This window comes from Bombus vancouverensis, chromosome 8 (assembly GCF_051014615.1).
Source record: "Bombus vancouverensis nearcticus chromosome 8, iyBomVanc1_principal, whole genome shotgun sequence".
Lineage (NCBI taxonomy): Eukaryota > Metazoa > Arthropoda > Insecta > Hymenoptera > Apidae > Bombus > Bombus vancouverensis.
The window spans coordinates 18,017,130-18,034,051 of record NC_134918.1 but is presented as its reverse complement, the minus strand read 5'-3'; the positions used below and the strand labels follow the sequence as shown (position 1 = coordinate 18,034,051).

Genomic DNA, 16,922 nt, shown 5'->3' with positions numbered 1-16,922 from the left:
TCCGAGCCCTCGTGTACACGTATTATGCTGGTACACGCCTGGCTCAACGAGTCGCGCCAATCTTAATTATTTTTGACAGAACTAGGACAGATTTTAAATTGTCGGCATGCTTGAAATAACGCCTTATAATATTGCGCGACGTATACTTTCCACTCTTCCTCCGATAGAAATCTTCGAACGAACAATTTATACTCGTTGTTTTTGCAATTCCAACCATTCTGTTTAACACGCTCGGAACCATCACATACATTGGCGACCGAACATTAAGGTCGAGGCTGTTATTTATGCAAAAGTATTTTCGTAAATATCGCCATCAACGTGAAACCTAGTAAGATAATAATGAAAATCGATCGATTGTTCGAGAAATTGGCAACTTCTTACATACGGGCAATTTCCTTTTCGCCCGTCGGTCGCAAAGAGGGAGGAGGGTATACCTCGTGCCGGATTCGTTACGTTCCTGGCCTTCGTTTACCATCGAGATGTACCGCTATACAGCGATATAATCCGTAAGAAATTCAACGAAAAGAAAAGGTTTCGTTTCGACGAAGTCAAAACGTTAGAAAATTATAACGACGACGATCCTGTAATCAAACTGTTTTCGCTTTTTGATCCTTGCTCCTCCTCGTAACGATGCAAATTTAATTGCCCTAATTGCTACGCTATTGGAAAGCGAAAAGACGGGGAGAAAAGAATTTTTCCAACGTTGTTGTTCCTATGTCGTCGGTCCCTCGTGAGTTTCAAAGGGCGGATAATCGAAGAAATCGATTTCTTGAAAAACTCGAAGCGAATCTGCTTGTATAACATTTTATACGGAGGAATATTAATGCGAACGTATTATACGATGTTCGAACAGAGCTGGAGAAGCGGCCGCAGCCGCAGCCGCCTCGGAGCTCTGAGGAGCTGGAGGATCTGCACAAGCTGCTGCACTTCCCCGAGGAGGTGGCGCTCAGGTTGACGGAGACCGAATACCAGCTGTTCTACCAGATACCACCGGAAGAGTACCTCAGGCACGTGGCACAAGATCAGAACACGAAATCACCTGCCAGGCCACCCCCGTCGCCGAGTCGCAGCTACTGCAATCCCAGCACCACGAACAGCTCGACCCAGACCGAGGAAGAGTCTAACTGGCCTGTTTCCAACTTCTTTTCTTCCGTTCGAACGCTCATCAAACGTTTTAATGAGGTAATTTTTCGAAATATCCTTCGGAAAACTGAACGAAACGTCCAAGGGAAGAAAAGATTTGCGCAGGATCGTTTAAAGAAAGAGGAAACGAGTAAAACGCAGGAGAGAACAGGGAATCGAAAGGAATAGAATTATCAGGATAGGATTGAGACACCGGTTCGTTGAAACAAGATCGTATCGACCGCGTTCGCTGCAATAGAATTATTACGAGTTATTACGCGTCATAGATTTCCCATTCGAAGCTGTTCTCCTTCTTCGTATTCCCTATCGTCGCGTTCACCTTCTCCCGTTACGTATTACGCTTTCGGTTACGTGGACGCGTGGTCTTTCGTTTCGTTGCTACGTTCGAGCGAAAGAAATTTAATTATTTGCGATTCTCAGTGATTCGCCTTCTTTCGGCACGAACGACGACTCTGCCACCGGCCTGCGAACGGCCACCGAGTGTTCGCGTACAACAGCGCGTTAATCGAAGTCGGTAACCGTGAAGCGCTTGCCAATTATTTGTTTAGTTTCATTTATCTAGGTATCGCGATGAGAAAATAGACAGATCGTTGTTATACATACATATATTCGACATATTGTACATAATATATATAGATATACGCTACTGCTCTATCTGTTTATCAAGTGTATTATGAAGATTCTTGAAAACTTTGTAAAAACGTAGAATTCATAATTTACGTCAAACGTAGAATTCCCATTAAGACTAGATGTCCTGTGATTTTGCGAGTCGGCGTGTAAGGAAACGTTCGTAACGAACAAAGTTAACGATCGTATCAAGTACGTTCGGTGACTCGCATAATTATCGATATTTTGGAACTTTAGGTAAACTCATGGGTTACTCACGCGGTCGCAAGTGGCGCAACGTTGGAAGAAAGGCAGGCGGTATTGTCCTGTCTCCTACGAGTAGCTCAGACCTGTTGGAATACCGGAAACTTTAACTCAGCCATGGAAATTGTCGCCGGTCTCAAGTAAGTTATCCGTACATCTCTTGTTCTCTGTTTCTCCTCCTTCGGTTGTGAAACGTAAGTGCATTGTAGACGAATGTAATTAATTAAAGCGTACAACGCGAAACATCGACGATCACGACATTCGCCGATGCTTCGATTTCCCACGTATTGGAATAAAATCAAGTTATGGTCGAAACATAACGCGAGAATTTACGTCGTTTATTTTTCTTTCCAGCTTCGTTTTTCGATTTGATATAAGCTAATTAGCTTAACTTCAAATTTGATTTCACCTAATTCGAAGTCATTTCTGGAAACTTCGTAACGCCGTAGCAGCGAGCAAGACGCGTCCAGCTTCGATAAGCCTTCGTATCGATTAACCCCGGTCTATTGAAATAATAGGCGTCCCGAAGGCACCCTATAATCCTTGGTCTTAGCAACTCGAGTAAAACGCTATTTAAACTTACGTTTTAAGCGTTAATCGCTATCTCAGCAGAAAGCTGCTTTAGCTCAAGATTGGCAAAACTTGTCGGTCTCCTCTGGTTCAACGATATCGATTTACAAAGTTTTTAATATTCTCCTTAACCTTTGCTCGATTCGCGAAAACGAGACTCCACTCGCCATTATATCAAAGATTCTGGCAAAGTTTCGTCGACCTTGGAAAACCTCTTCGGCTAACGTTTCACTCGCGACGATACACGTCCTTTTTGTAAAATTCCCTGGTTCGTCCTTCTTTTCGTAAACTTTGATTCGTCGTTGATAGTCCGCTGTTTCGTCTTTCCACCTTCGAAGATCCTTCCTTCGGCCTTACGCGATGTCGGAATACTTTCGCATATGGCATTCGAACTCGCGCGACTGTAAATGGACTTTCTTCGGATTCTCCTTTCTCGATGCTTCTTTCCACTTTATTTTTCTATCGTCTTTGCGTCTACTATTTTGTCTCTTTCCTCGCTTCTATTCGAAATCAAACGGACTCTTGTCCGATATGTTATTCTTACTTCTCAGTCGGCGTAGATATTGGTACGATGCTTAATCCGCGAATTTATCGTCACGTATAAATCGAAGTTAGGGAAACGTTGAGAAACCTATTTATTATCTACATTTCGCAAAAGTAACGCAAAAATTTGTGGTTTCGATAGAGAAACGTAAACTGCCCTCTCATCCTAGAAAACGCGTATTCTGCGTGAAAGCAATTATGAGAAGAAACTATATTTGCGTTAAAAAAAATTTGCATATTTTACACGAGGCATATGTATTTTTTAAAGAAAAACAGAGAAGGTTTTATCATTTATAGAAATAAATTTTTGCCATTATTCGTAGCGAATACGTTTGTAATTATCGTGTACGACCGAAGGCTTTCGGTTATTTCGGAAATGAGAATCGATTCATAACCGGCACGACGATGGTCAGTTCGTTACGTAGACAATAGACGCTATGGTAAAGTGCACGAGACGTTAAAAAAATAAAAGAAGAATGGTACATGTTGTGAAATACGGCGCTTCGTTTAAAAGCTAGTAGCAATAGTAGTGCTTGAGTTTGATGTACAAGAGTACTTGTATATATATGATGCCTCACGGCGAATATTTACAGAACTGTCGTAAAAACAAACACCGTTGAAATCTCATAGACGCTATCTTACGGTTATATTCGTGTTGAAAAATGTAAAATACGAAACGCGTGTGTATATAGCTACGTACACGTTCGAAGCAACTTTTTAATTAAATTACTTGCTACTAGTTTGCTTTGTTGGTCGAACGAAACGTCAGGACAAAGGTGAGTTATAAGTTAACGAGACGAGGAAAAAATGAAAAAGTATCGTTACATCAGCGACGACATAGCGCAAAGAATTAAATCATTGCCAGATGCACGTAAATTCAGCTACGACTTTCTCCCGTTGTCAAAAATCTCGAGCTTTAATACAAATTTATAACCAAAGGGACAAGCTGCGCCATCGAATCGTGCTCTCGTGGTCGCTTTGAAAGAGCGAATGAAAAAATAAACTAGCTTTTATTGGCGACATCGTAAAACCACCAACCTTCGTAACCGCGAACGAAAAGAAGATAAAAGCTGCTGCTGCTGCTGCTGCTCGACCATCGTCCTACACACCACCATTGTCCTCGATGCGGTCGTATACTTATAATTTACCTCGCGTTATATGCTCGCACTTGAGTTTTACTTTCGGAAACTATGCGATTAAGCGAATAGTTGAAATTTTAGTAGATGGAGCGTCCGCGCTATCGCCGCCTACTACGTCGCGAAACTCGCGCGATACTCGATGAAAACTCTCGAAAGGCGATATCAACGATCGACTGTTATACAGGGTATACAGGTATACATTCCTCTCTTTTCGTCTGCTTCGTCCGTAGGATGCAACGGAAAACGATCTTCCGTATCTATATATTTATAAACGGATTGTACGTATCTGATTTCAGTTTTATAATGGAACACGAAACGCTTTCTTACAGGTGCCACAAGCTAAAGCCCTTTTGGCAAAGTGTGAACGACCCAGTACCAGTTTTGGAAAATCTATCCTCCGCCCTTTTGTCTCCCGAGTATGAGCTCGCGCTTGCTCGCTCCTTGGCAATGCCAGAGTGTCCAGTGGTGCCGTTCTTTGGAGCTTTTTTGCGGGAATTGCGGGAAGTCATCGCATTCGAGTCCAAGGTAACCCATTAAATTTTATTCCTCTGTAATTACCACAAGCCGCCGAGCAAATTGCTGCTGCCACCATGAAAAGGACGAGAGACGAGGCGGACCTTGAAACTTTTGCATAAAACGTTGCGCTAATTCTAACGATAAAGTGGAGTTTCGAAGCCAAGACAGAGCCTCGTTCGGCTCCTATTATATCGCGTCATACGCTGCTACCTTCGCGAATCAAGCTTTGCGCTAACCATCGATTTAAGTCCGATGACCCGTACATATACGTTACTTGCCCTCGCACAGCTTCCGCAAAAATAAGCTCGCTCGTTCTCTTTGCGCGTGGTTGTACGACGAGAAAGAAGGTGTAACTGGTACGCGTTGATCGAAAGGTTCGTGGATTCCTAAGTATCGAAGTTTATCCGAATATCGAAATGTATTACGAACATTTCCAATAAAAATTGCGATATAGATCGGTATACATCGGGATAAAATTTCTAGTTTATTTGTTACTTGCTTCGTCGGATTACAAATTTTCCAACCTAGTGCTTTGTAACAGATATTTCCGTCTCCACGGTATAATTCCTCTATTTCCGTTCTATTTCGAGAACTTACGCAGCAATAAAGATTTCTGGTTACATAATCGAGCTTTGTGCTTCGATTAGAAGAGATAATTGCATATGTGCTGTACGTGTTTCATTTGCTTTCTATTAATAAGTTTCCCCTTGGAAAATTCGGTGAAGGAAGTTTTTCACTCGTACGGATATAAACTAGGATCTCGGCACGATCGGATATTAACGAACCACTTGAGTTTGTTTCGCGTAAACACGGAAACCGAAAGAGCAAAATAGAAAATTCGCGAAAATCTGTCGCGTGTACGACACGGCTGAAACGATGGAGAGATAAAAATAGAAGGAAATAACGAAAATTAGGAGGAATATCGTGGTTCGAAAATTTCGAAGGTTTCGTTTTTCCATCGATTACCTTGACGCCAATTAAACGATCGAGGTCACCGGTGAGTGTCTTTCCTTTAATATCTTTAACATCGGAAATAGGTATCGCCCACAAAATATAAATACCGAAATAGACAACAGAGTGAGCAAATTTTTCATTCGAATGCGTTTTTCCGATATTCGATATCTGACCTACATTTAAAAACACGGAAAGCGCGTTCGCTCGGTAATTGTCGGATTTTGCACTTTATAAAATCTATCGCGTAAGGCACATATGCGATACACGTACGTGCGATTCTGCTTCATATATAATATAAAAAGTAAAATGTCGTAACATTTTTAACGCGAGTAAATAAAGAAAGGATATTGTTATTTTGTAAGGAAATACGAACGTACAATGCGTTTTGATGTGCTTTTAGTATAACGAACGGTACGGTATAAGTTTGGACGACATACCAAAGAATACGATTGCGGTGAACTTTTAGCAAACAATTTCTAGATTTATACCAGCCAAAGGCTACTCGTCAAAGAAGACCGCTGTCTCGAACAAATCAAATATCTTAAGCCAAATTACGCACAAAGAAAGTACGTGCGAGTAAAAACGTAGTCTGGCCAAAGGAATATTCGACATTGCTATAAGTGATTTTTAAAGGAATTCGTACGCGTGCCCCGATCGAAACTTGACTCGCTCGATGAGAAAATCCGATCTTCGAGTATCTTTCCGACTTATCCTTTTCGTGTGCAACGAAAAAAGATCTTTAAATCCCAATACATTTCCCCAAACAGATGAGTATCGGCGCAATATCGATTCAGCACCGATCCAATAGCAGTTCGCTATTGGTTCTAGCTCGATTCTGTTCCAATTGAAACTCAGTTCCATCTCAGTTCCGATTCGGTTCTAGATCAAACTGTGTTTCAGCCTAAATCAATTCTAAGCTCGATATCACGCGATATCTGTATTCAGCCAAATTGTATAGTCTTCCGAGGCATTTATCTTCGGATATATCTTTCGGCCATATAATTCCGATACGCGGTAAAACGCTCTGTTCCAAGCGATTTGTGTCGCGTTTCTGAAAGCCGATGATTTCTTAACGATTTTGTCGCATCGAGGTTGATAACGAACGTCGATAGGACGAACGAGGACGCGCGGCGATGTGCCGGATCGGTCACCGTTTTCCTGCCATACTTGTTCGAACGCGTCGAACGACGCAAGTACGCGAAAAGAAAAGAGACGAACTGTGAGATCGGATGATTTCACGGCGAACTTACACGTACGATTTGGCATCTGGCCAAGCAAGTTCCTCGATAAAATCCGTACATCCCCCGACCTCCGCCGAAAGCGTCGAACCATGGAATACGAGCAGCGAACGAGGCCAAAGGTTGCCCGGAGATACCACAGAGCTACTCAAATTACCAACCCTTTCCTTTCGTTTGACCACTTTAAAGCAAGAAACACCGATATGAGCTACTAGCGTCGAAAGCAAAGACCGCGTGCGTGATCGATTCTCCACCGTCTCTTTGCGATATTCCTTGAATTCTCGCTCGACGATTCAACGATGATTATCAGAAAAGAAAGCGAAAGTGCCGGCTGAAATATCGTAATATCCCGTTCACGCGCGATTTATTTTAACGCGTGATTTAGCTTGTTTCGTTTAAACGTTGGTTTATCGATCTTACCGCGAATAATAATTTTCTATTCGTATTTTACAGCTAGTCTGATCTATCCGTCTACCTGGTTAGCTAACGATCTGTCTCTTTACGTAGAATACGGTAAAATTAAATTACAGACAATTAGAATAGGGTGCTTTGTCACATTCATACAGTATCGTATATACGCAATATCGGATTTTCTTTTTATTTGATAATTTATAACACGCTAAAACTAATCGCGAGTTAACGTTAATCGCGATATTACGCATAATCGTGAAAATATCGAACGGTTTGAGTTTCGAAATACATCAAAAGCAATAAAACATATTATTATCTACCGATACGTTCTTCTCGTTTAAAACGAAATTGATAATCGATAAAAAAAAAAAAAGTTATTATCGTTTTCCCCGTTTCGCTTCAATTTGATGCCTGTGAATTGGTTTTTCGCGCTAAAGCTCTCCGATCGTTTATAAATAAAATATGACGGTTACTCCGAAATATAAAATAGTTAATAACAATGATATATATTGGCTGAATGAAATATCGCGAGTTTGGAAGGAATTGGCAGGAGTAACGGCGAGGAATAAAAATAAAAATGCGTCGTTAAACGCATTTCGTTCTCGTGCGGTCAGGTTATTCGGAATCGCTGCATCGAAATCCAGCACGCCTCAACCATAAAGTCTTCGATGTACGAATAATTCTAGCATATAATTGCCGTGCAGCAAAGTATTCATCCGTAACTGCAAATCTACCAGCAAATTGGCTCATAGGCGGTGATAATTCGATCAAGCCACAAGAAATTCTGCGAACAATCGCGTATGATGTACGATAAACGATTGGACGATTTAAAAATATTCGAATAATCCTTGGAACGCGCGCTAAAAATACTCTTAAAAATACGTTACGAGTGACATATTCGTTAATTATTACTATTTATTTATTAACCGTTACTATACATTACAGCTGCGTTGTCGACGCGACCGTATTAGTTTAGAACCAATTACACGCTTCGTATTTTAACCTATTAATTTCGTTTCCGTGTAACGAGTGTCTGTTCGTTCTACTTATCAACGGTGACGCTCAAGGTGCCACGACGTGCATAGATAACTTTTACGTATAAGTAATTTCCGATTAATTCTTATATTTGTAAATAATTGTGTCGTGAATTACGTACGTTATAATCGTACTTTACGCTTTCTCGTACGTTGGCAAAGAAAGAAAAAAGTTCGCTGTACGTATTTTAATTGTGTCGGTTCTGAGTGTTAAGCTTACGCGCAAACGATTTATTGCGGAACAAAAGTTAAAGCGAATAGAACGAAACGTTCAACGTAGAATGTTGATTTTTCTAAAGATACGAGTTCCACAAATGAAATTTAGGGAAGAAAATCCACGAATCAACTAGACACAGTTACAATGATATATATCAGTCGTCCTAGAAACAGAAGATTCCAGTTTAAATTTAGATCGAGCAATACGATTAGCAAATTCTTCTCTTTCCGTTCTTCGTTAATTACGTCTTTAAAAGTCTGTCGTTGTATATTTCCGTCTCGACGATTTAACGAACGACATCGAGTTGAACGATACAGTAAGCAATAACGATAACGATAATAAACAAATAAGATTTATTTTACACGAACGATCGAACGTAATTTATAGAAAATTTTTAATTGCCTCCGTGGCCCCTATATTTATGTACGACGTATGCGTAATTACGCGATTTTTTAATTAACCGTACAAGTTTCGGTTCCATCGGAATCGTTGAAAGACGAACGAGAACTACCGAATCTTAACTGTGTGCGAGCGTAAACCAATCTTAGGTATCTTGTGTGTCAAAGAACCGTTCAAGGGAAGTCTTACAAACGACCGAGCAATACCAGGGATATTACTTTGACTCTATTGTGGGGCTCTTGGTCCTTTTCGTGAGTTGATTGAAAGGAGGCGACATAACGGTCTTTATACTGTACGGTTTCATTCGTTTGGCGAAAGTATTTGGAAAGCTCAGAGGTTGCTGCGCGATGATCGGAATAACAAAGTAAACGAAAAGATCCAGGAATTTCCGTATTATTATCCATCGATGCTGTTTCTAATTATACGATATAGTTCGATGCTTTAGTTCCAGGCATTTTCAAGATCAAATTTAATTATATCTTAATTATCTCAAATTTAATTATATCCAATTATAAATCTCAGAAACATATCTTTTCGTTATTTTTCCACCGTACTCTTGTACGATAATTTTCATGGGTCAACGTTGTCACAGATAAAAGGCAAGTTCGCGGAATTCGACGAGTATCGATCGCTTATTCAAATATTTAATATTTGTACGTTTGTGTGCAATGCCCCTTACGTTTTTAATTCGTGCCTTAATTATCGGATTTTGCACAAATATGAAGCTGAATTTCTATTGTGATTGTATCTGTTACGAGGATGAAATAATGGAGAAAGAGAAAAAAGGGAAGAGGGAGGAGGAAACGTATAGCGATAAGGTTAGGGGTTTCTATCGGCCTCCAGCAGCAACGATGGTTGTAGGCCGGCGGAAACTACTTGCTCTTGTCGCTAATGATCGTCGGTTTGAAAGATCCAGAACATGGTTTAGTCTCACGGCTCCTTTGAATATTTTAACAAACGATATTCGCATAATTAAGCGTGACTTATATCCTACTATTTTTATGTATTTTACTAATGTCTACGCCATCTTTGTCGAACGCCCTAGTAACTCAACGATCATTGTTTATTTATAAGAAAATATAAAGTGAAATTATTATACCGTTATTATATCGCGTCATCTAATTCTGTAATTTCGTATATGTATATCTATACTGTAATTTATTTTCATAAATAAAGTGTTTTGAGAAGATATCACAACTGTGTACGTTTATATGCGTTAAGCACGAGCTATCTATATTTATAGATTTATGCGTATGATTATTTAGAATGGATTTATGCAGCCGATTTATCTTGCATAAGGAATAGAAGCTGTACTTTGGTACATGATAAAAGAAAGAGAGAAAGGAGAGTTAGATAATAAAGTAATAATCGAAGTCTCGAGGAAAAATATCCGAATGTGTCATAAATTGATAACTTATTGTCAGGCAACGTTGCCTGACAATATTCGGTAAAAGATCTATATAGAAATATAACAGATAACGCGATTAAACGATAAGCGAAACAGAGGTCTACTATCGTTAATTATAATATCGATAAGGGAAGTAACGCGAGCGATAATTTGCGAGCAAACGATTATAACGATATGCCAGATGATACCGCAAAAATTTCGTACGTTAAGAACTCTACTTACCAGTCGAAATTTATTTTTAGAAGAAACATTATCCAATTAGAGAACTCGATAAAAACCGAGTTTATCCAGGGCATAGTTAATTTTCTACGTGTAATCTTATTGACTACCGTTATATTATTATTTATCCGAGGTAAATTAAGAATTAAAATAAAAAAGTATTTAATTTCTCGTGCTTTGTCGAAATACTGTAAGTTTAAAATAAACAAATACAATATGGATACTTTTGCTATTTTATATACAAACGTTTAACGGGAAAACGTAAAAGTCTTCGTTGTACGTAAAAGGTTTACGCGGTTCTTATTTTGACTTGCATTTTGTAATATATGGTATAAATACGTAAAGATTGTTTACGCGATTGAGTCAACGACGTACATCCATTTTATACAGAGGTATTTTCCATCAACAAAGTTTTATAATAATATACATATGTATAGGAAGAATAATACGATGGATTGATTTCATCATTCCATTTTCTGTCTACGTACAAAGCTTCGTCAAAATGGAAATTTTCGGATTTTACCTGCCAGTGAAATGCACGTGCTCTCGCAGGATTTTCGAATTCAATTTCCTCGGAGACAAAGCTTCGTATTAAAAACTTTTGCCTGACATTTTCCATTTATTTTTGCATACGAAATCACTTCACTTTGTATAATGATACGAGGAAGCACGAAAATGTAAAAATAACAACTGCCTTATGAACGATAACTACGTATTCGCAAGCGGTAATTTCACCGGTGAGACGTTGTTGTACAATAGAAATGTGCAAGGTTGCACGTACGCAAAATTCTACTTTACCAAATTATTGCTTAACCGAGTGATAAACATATTGGCTTTTCGAACAGCTGATCTTACATTTTAGCGTATTGAATTTTAGTGTATGTGTATCGAAGAGAAAAAGCAAATGCCAGCGAGATAGTTTCACTGAAAGGATAAGTAACGAATACGGCGATACGAACGTAACTATATTTGGCCGTCTTAGCCAGCATCCATTACACATTTTGTTTCGATTAATTTGAAATTTTTATCTCGAGTTGTGTTATTCGTATTTGTACGAGTTGCTAACTGGGCTCGAATATCACCCTTTTTATAGAACGCTTATTAATAAGTTACAAGCTAACGACGATAATAAATAGCTACTAAAAGCAAAAAAGCCACCAAAGCGATTAAAATTAGTTATAATCCCGTAAAATTAGTAAAACCATTACGAAGAGTATGAAACTCTAATAAATATCTGGAATGTCTTAGAAAAAATACTAAAACGTAGCTTAATGTGTATAACGTGCTAATACCGTACGTAACGTGCACTTAGTTGGTGCTTTTTCCCGTACGTGGTAGATTATGAGAATTTGCGAGGAAAGTAAAAGTTTCGTTATTTTTAACACGCGATGTGATAGATCTGAATAGCTATTTTAAATGTCACAGTTTTTGTATGATTTTTAGATAGATAGCTATAATTTTTTAATTTATACGAAAATAGTTGTTGACACGAGTTCTACAAATTGCAACAATATCTATTTTTCGTGTACCGCTATATTACGTCAAATACTTGAGAATGAACGATTATAAATCGATATCAAATATTAATTCAATTCTCAAACGCTGCGAGCAAACTCATTTATGCCGAATCCTCGGATTTTTACGATCTTAGAGTTCCAAAAAAATGTGAACAAATTCTAGGATACCCGTCGAGGCCTTTGCTACATCATACGGCCGTCCGTTAAATCAAATGTTTGAAACTTTTTTCAATAAAAATAAAAGTTCGGAGAAAAGTCTGTGAAAATTCCCAGCTTCGCTCGAATCGTCAACAACGACCCAGTTCACCTACGGATATACTCTGTTTCGAAAAACTTATTATACGAGATTTTAGAGTTACGAATTCGTCGAATTTTTCGTTGGAGAAATATATAAAATGTTCGGAAAATTTATTATACGATTATTCGAGAACAGGGAAAAATAACAAGGCGAAGAAACAGTAACAGGCTAGCGAAGTATAGCTGACGAGATTGTCGGATCTTTCATCGCAGAAATGAAAAAATATGAAAAAAGTAATTCGTTTAATTTACGGTGGTTCGTAAAGGATATCGGAAATCTTGATACGCTGACTTTATTTCCAAGTACGCGCACGCATCGAGCAATAACTCGTGAAATTAAGTACGTATCGTTTAAAAGATGATAAACCCGACATAACCGACTGTTTCGTATAACCAATAGGCAAGAATTTCTCAAACTCCGTGCAAATACGCCGGTTGCGCGATATTATGATTCGCATACTACATAAATACGAGTGAAACGACTCGATGGCCGCATGTACATAAGGTACATGTATGTACACACGACGAATGCCGAAAGCTCGTAGCACTCTTTGCGTGAAAGTGATTTAGCAAGATTTCGCTGGCGCCGTGCACGAAGCCGTAAAGTGGTTAAAGGCAACGCTGATAATTTCGTCTAACGATAAAAACCTTCCCATTTTACGTTAGAACAATGACTGGGGCTCTTTCGATCCGTGTACGGTGGAAATTTCTTTTTTTGTTTTTTGTTATTATTTAATTTGTACTTTACAATTGGTCCAGTTGGACATTCGATCGATTTTTCTAGTTTGATCGCCAAATAAGTTTGACTATTTTATTTCTTCGGTGAGGTCAGTGGGGTCTTTTTAGTCTTAGTGGGGGGTTTTTAGTCTTCTTTCTATGAGAGTACAGTGGAAACGTGCGTATCTTTTGACAGTTGGACGTACCGTCTAATTCGAACCACTGCCATGTTCGTAATGTTCTTTTTCTTAGGTCTAGCGAAATAAAGCTCGGTCACGGCACACTCGCTATTACGAGGACGTAGACCTCTTTCGTGAGCCAGCGATTCTTTTTCCCCGGTGTAGGTAAGAAAAATGACTGAAACGTTTTAGAAAAGACCTTCGGAAGGAGATGGTGACGCGCGTGATCGTGACGTTTAGGTTCGTCTCGAGCTACGACTAATCGTCAGCTATCGAACTCGAGAACAGATTGTGTCGTAATAGATCGTATTAAAGAGAAATAATATTATCGACTCTGACGATAGCAAGAACTAGGATTGGCGGAGATTGTTTCTTACAGGATACAAATATACGAGTAATACAAATTTAATACAAATACTATCGTTGCATTCTCGTAGCTACATTTACGTACTAATTGTAAGTTGAAACCACTGGACCACCGTAATCGTGCAAACCCAAAATGATATATCGCTTTTAATAACTAATAATTAACGAGAGTATATTACAAGTGTCTCCGTGTTCTAGAATACCAATATACATGTCGCCCTCTATAGTCGCGTAATTACATTTATTACGCATCACTTATCGTTATTACGTATTATTACATCTATCGAAATTATTATAAGGTTTCCGTACTACTGTAATAAAAATAATTTGCGAGACATTACAACGTCTGAAACGGCTATATACCTGTTACGTGATCTTTTATGACATAACATTTTAATTTAAACGTGTAAGCTGGAATATGAACGAAACTTCGTAAACGTTGAAAATTCTGATTATGTAAATATTAAAAATGGTTTTAAAAAGGGACGAAAGGAAAAGTAAGATATTCTTTTGCTTAAAACAATTTTTTAATCGATTCGTAATAATTTTGAATTAGCGAAAATATCGTTCGATATACTTTCACCGACGTAAAATAAAATTATACCTTTATTAAAAAAAACTCTGTACTCTTAGATATAAGGAAGTCTGTAAAGGCATGTTTTACCACAGTTTCATTACTGAACTTTTCTTCGATTAAAAAGTACTTGGGAAATTAATAGCCCTGTCGTCATAAACCACCTATACAAAAGTGAACTTTTTTGATTTTCACGAGAAGAGACTCGGAACTACACACCAAGCGCTGTACTATACGTATCTCAATTTGAATGCAAATTTATTCTTTTTTTTTTCTTTTTTCTAATTTTTTTCTCAGTATCTCGAAATTATTCCAAGGTGGACGTCTAATTTTTGTGGTATAGTATTTTTACGTCTATTCTCCGTAGATTAAGCTTGATAAATAGAGTCGTGGTCATCGTGTAATTAATCATTATGGATAACTCGCTTCGGTTAGTCACGCGAGACTCGTATTTTGTGATCTCTACTATTGTACGTATATTCGTCTGGAAAATTCGTAACGATATTACGAATAGAATATTACGAACACTTTTCGTATGTAATCTTAAACGATTATGTTAAACGATTATGTTTAAACTGTAAGCTTAAACTGTAAGCTTTATCTTAGAAGATTCGACAATTTCCAGTATCCGTATCGATCCTTCCCTTGCGAAACTTCGTTGTTTCTAAAGATAGTCAGTTTAGTTCTGATCACCAACCGAATTAGTCTTAGAACACCGAGCGAACAAGTCTTGTTCCAGATTACGATGGAACCGGTGGAACAACAATAACCAGTGTGACTAGAGTTTAACAAGCGTCTGTTGTAGTCGATATTCCCAAGTTATGCAGCGAGATTTTCTTTAGATCTCGTAAAACGAATATTTCTCGCTGTTATCTAACCTTGCGAAATAACAGAAGATGACACAATGTACGATTTTGTTGCAAAACAATTGTCAAAACGTCGATCGTATTGTAATTGGCGATTACCGAATAAAATGTCATTCGATGTTAATCAAAATTACGTAATGTTCTACGTACACAGATACAATGGTAAACTCTCAACTTTGATAAATAGTAAAATCGCTGGTACAATTGCGATTATACGCGTAACGAGTCTCTTATCGATGTCAACTTTCAATTTTATACAACCCCGTGCCGTTGGATATCGTCGGGAACCCTTTGATAAAAATGTTATGAATTTTGTACGCGTTATAAGTTATGTAATAATTAATTTCAAACTCGTTACGCGGAAGAGAAATAAAAATAGAAAAGAATAAAAGTAACGCTATGACGCGTAAAAGATCTATGATGTATTAGAATTCTCGTAGCGAGAGAATAATTTAATAAAAAGGGAATATAGATTGCTGTTTCGAATATATTACAAAATACATAAATAAAATGACTCGTTCTAGATGAAATATAAAGTTTGTTAGCGTAAAAATTAATTCAGCAGGTGACAACTTTTTCACAGTGTTAGGGAAAGTTTCGTTTATCCTAACAAGATACGTACATATATTTTCTTATTGTTACGTAAACATCGTAAAATTGATCGTGACAGCAACCAAGCCCAAGATGCTGGATTTTCAGTTTCAACGGCCTTAATTCTTTCGACAAAGAGGTTTGTCACCTCGGAACGGTGCCGAGCAAAAGCTGTAAATCTAAAGGGTCTAGTAGCAGTTAGCAGATATTTCAAGAACACGAAGTATACGTTCCATAATGCTGCTGACAATTTCCAGCCTTGTTAAGGTTTTTGTCGGTAACGTTCGATCACGTTGTTTACCGTGCTTTAATTTCTTTTCTGCTTTTTCTTTGCTTCTTTTTTCTTCGTATCTTTATGCTTGCAAAAAAATATTTTTTTTTTATTTAGATGTAAATTTCAGACACGTTTTTACGGTATACTTCTAGTCGTATCGATATTCGATGTTACGCTTCGACGCATAAACATCTTGCAAATATTACGAGCTTCCCAGAAGGATTTCTTCGCATAGAATAGTATCCTATGCGACCGAGCTAATTTCAGAAACTCGTATTACATTTACTCGTGGTATTTTTCGACTCTTACGCGATAAGAAATTCGTAGAATACGTTTTCGAGCAAAATCGCCTGCTTCTCGAGTCGAACACGATTCCATTACTTTTCCAAAATAAGTTTGAAATTGCAGACGTCATTCCCATACAATCTGGGTGAAGCTACTTTTAAGGTTTCCGCGATATCTTCTACTTCGTGAGAACCTTCATTCTACTGCCGCTACTACACTTATTTTACGATTATAAGAGAAAGCGAAATATAGTGAATTTAGATTTTTAATACAGAGCTCTGCTTTGTTCAATTCTTTTCTGTTTCAAATACACCGAGAATTTGTAACGCGATTACCAAAATTGAATTAATCTACAAATAAAATAGAAGAAGTAACACGTTATAAACGTAGGCATTCTCCATCGCGTTATCCTAAATCGTCACGCCGAGATTATTTCTCGATTGGCTCGTGAAATTCGTGAAATGTCCTTTTTCTTCGTTTATATCCTTTTATTTCTGTTTGCCACGTAGTGTCCATAATACACAAACGCATCAATCACACTTCACAGTCAACCATCCTTTCGTGTATTGTAATCAATTTTCATTCTCTCGTAAAT

The 16,922-nt window shown here is 38.1% G+C and overlaps 1 protein-coding gene across 2 annotated transcripts in view; it reads left to right on the top strand.

The window, feature by feature from the left end:
• Window positions 1–855: 855 nt before the first annotated feature.
• The window catches only part of LOC117159646 (1-phosphatidylinositol 4,5-bisphosphate phosphodiesterase epsilon-1), a 45,326-nt gene continuing 29,259 nt past the window's right edge, over window positions 856–16,922 (top strand). The window contains exons 1-3 of one of the 2 annotated variants that reach the window (XM_033339658.2): window positions 856–1,182; window positions 2,008–2,153; window positions 4,595–4,790. In XM_033339658.2, coding sequence (XP_033195549.2) covers window positions 2,131–2,153; window positions 4,595–4,790 — 219 coding nt within the window. In that variant the 5' untranslated portion in view covers window positions 856–1,182; window positions 2,008–2,130. The remainder of the gene's footprint in view (window positions 1,183–2,007; window positions 2,154–4,594; window positions 4,791–16,922) is intronic. The other variant, XM_076620768.1, reaches the window with a different exon arrangement.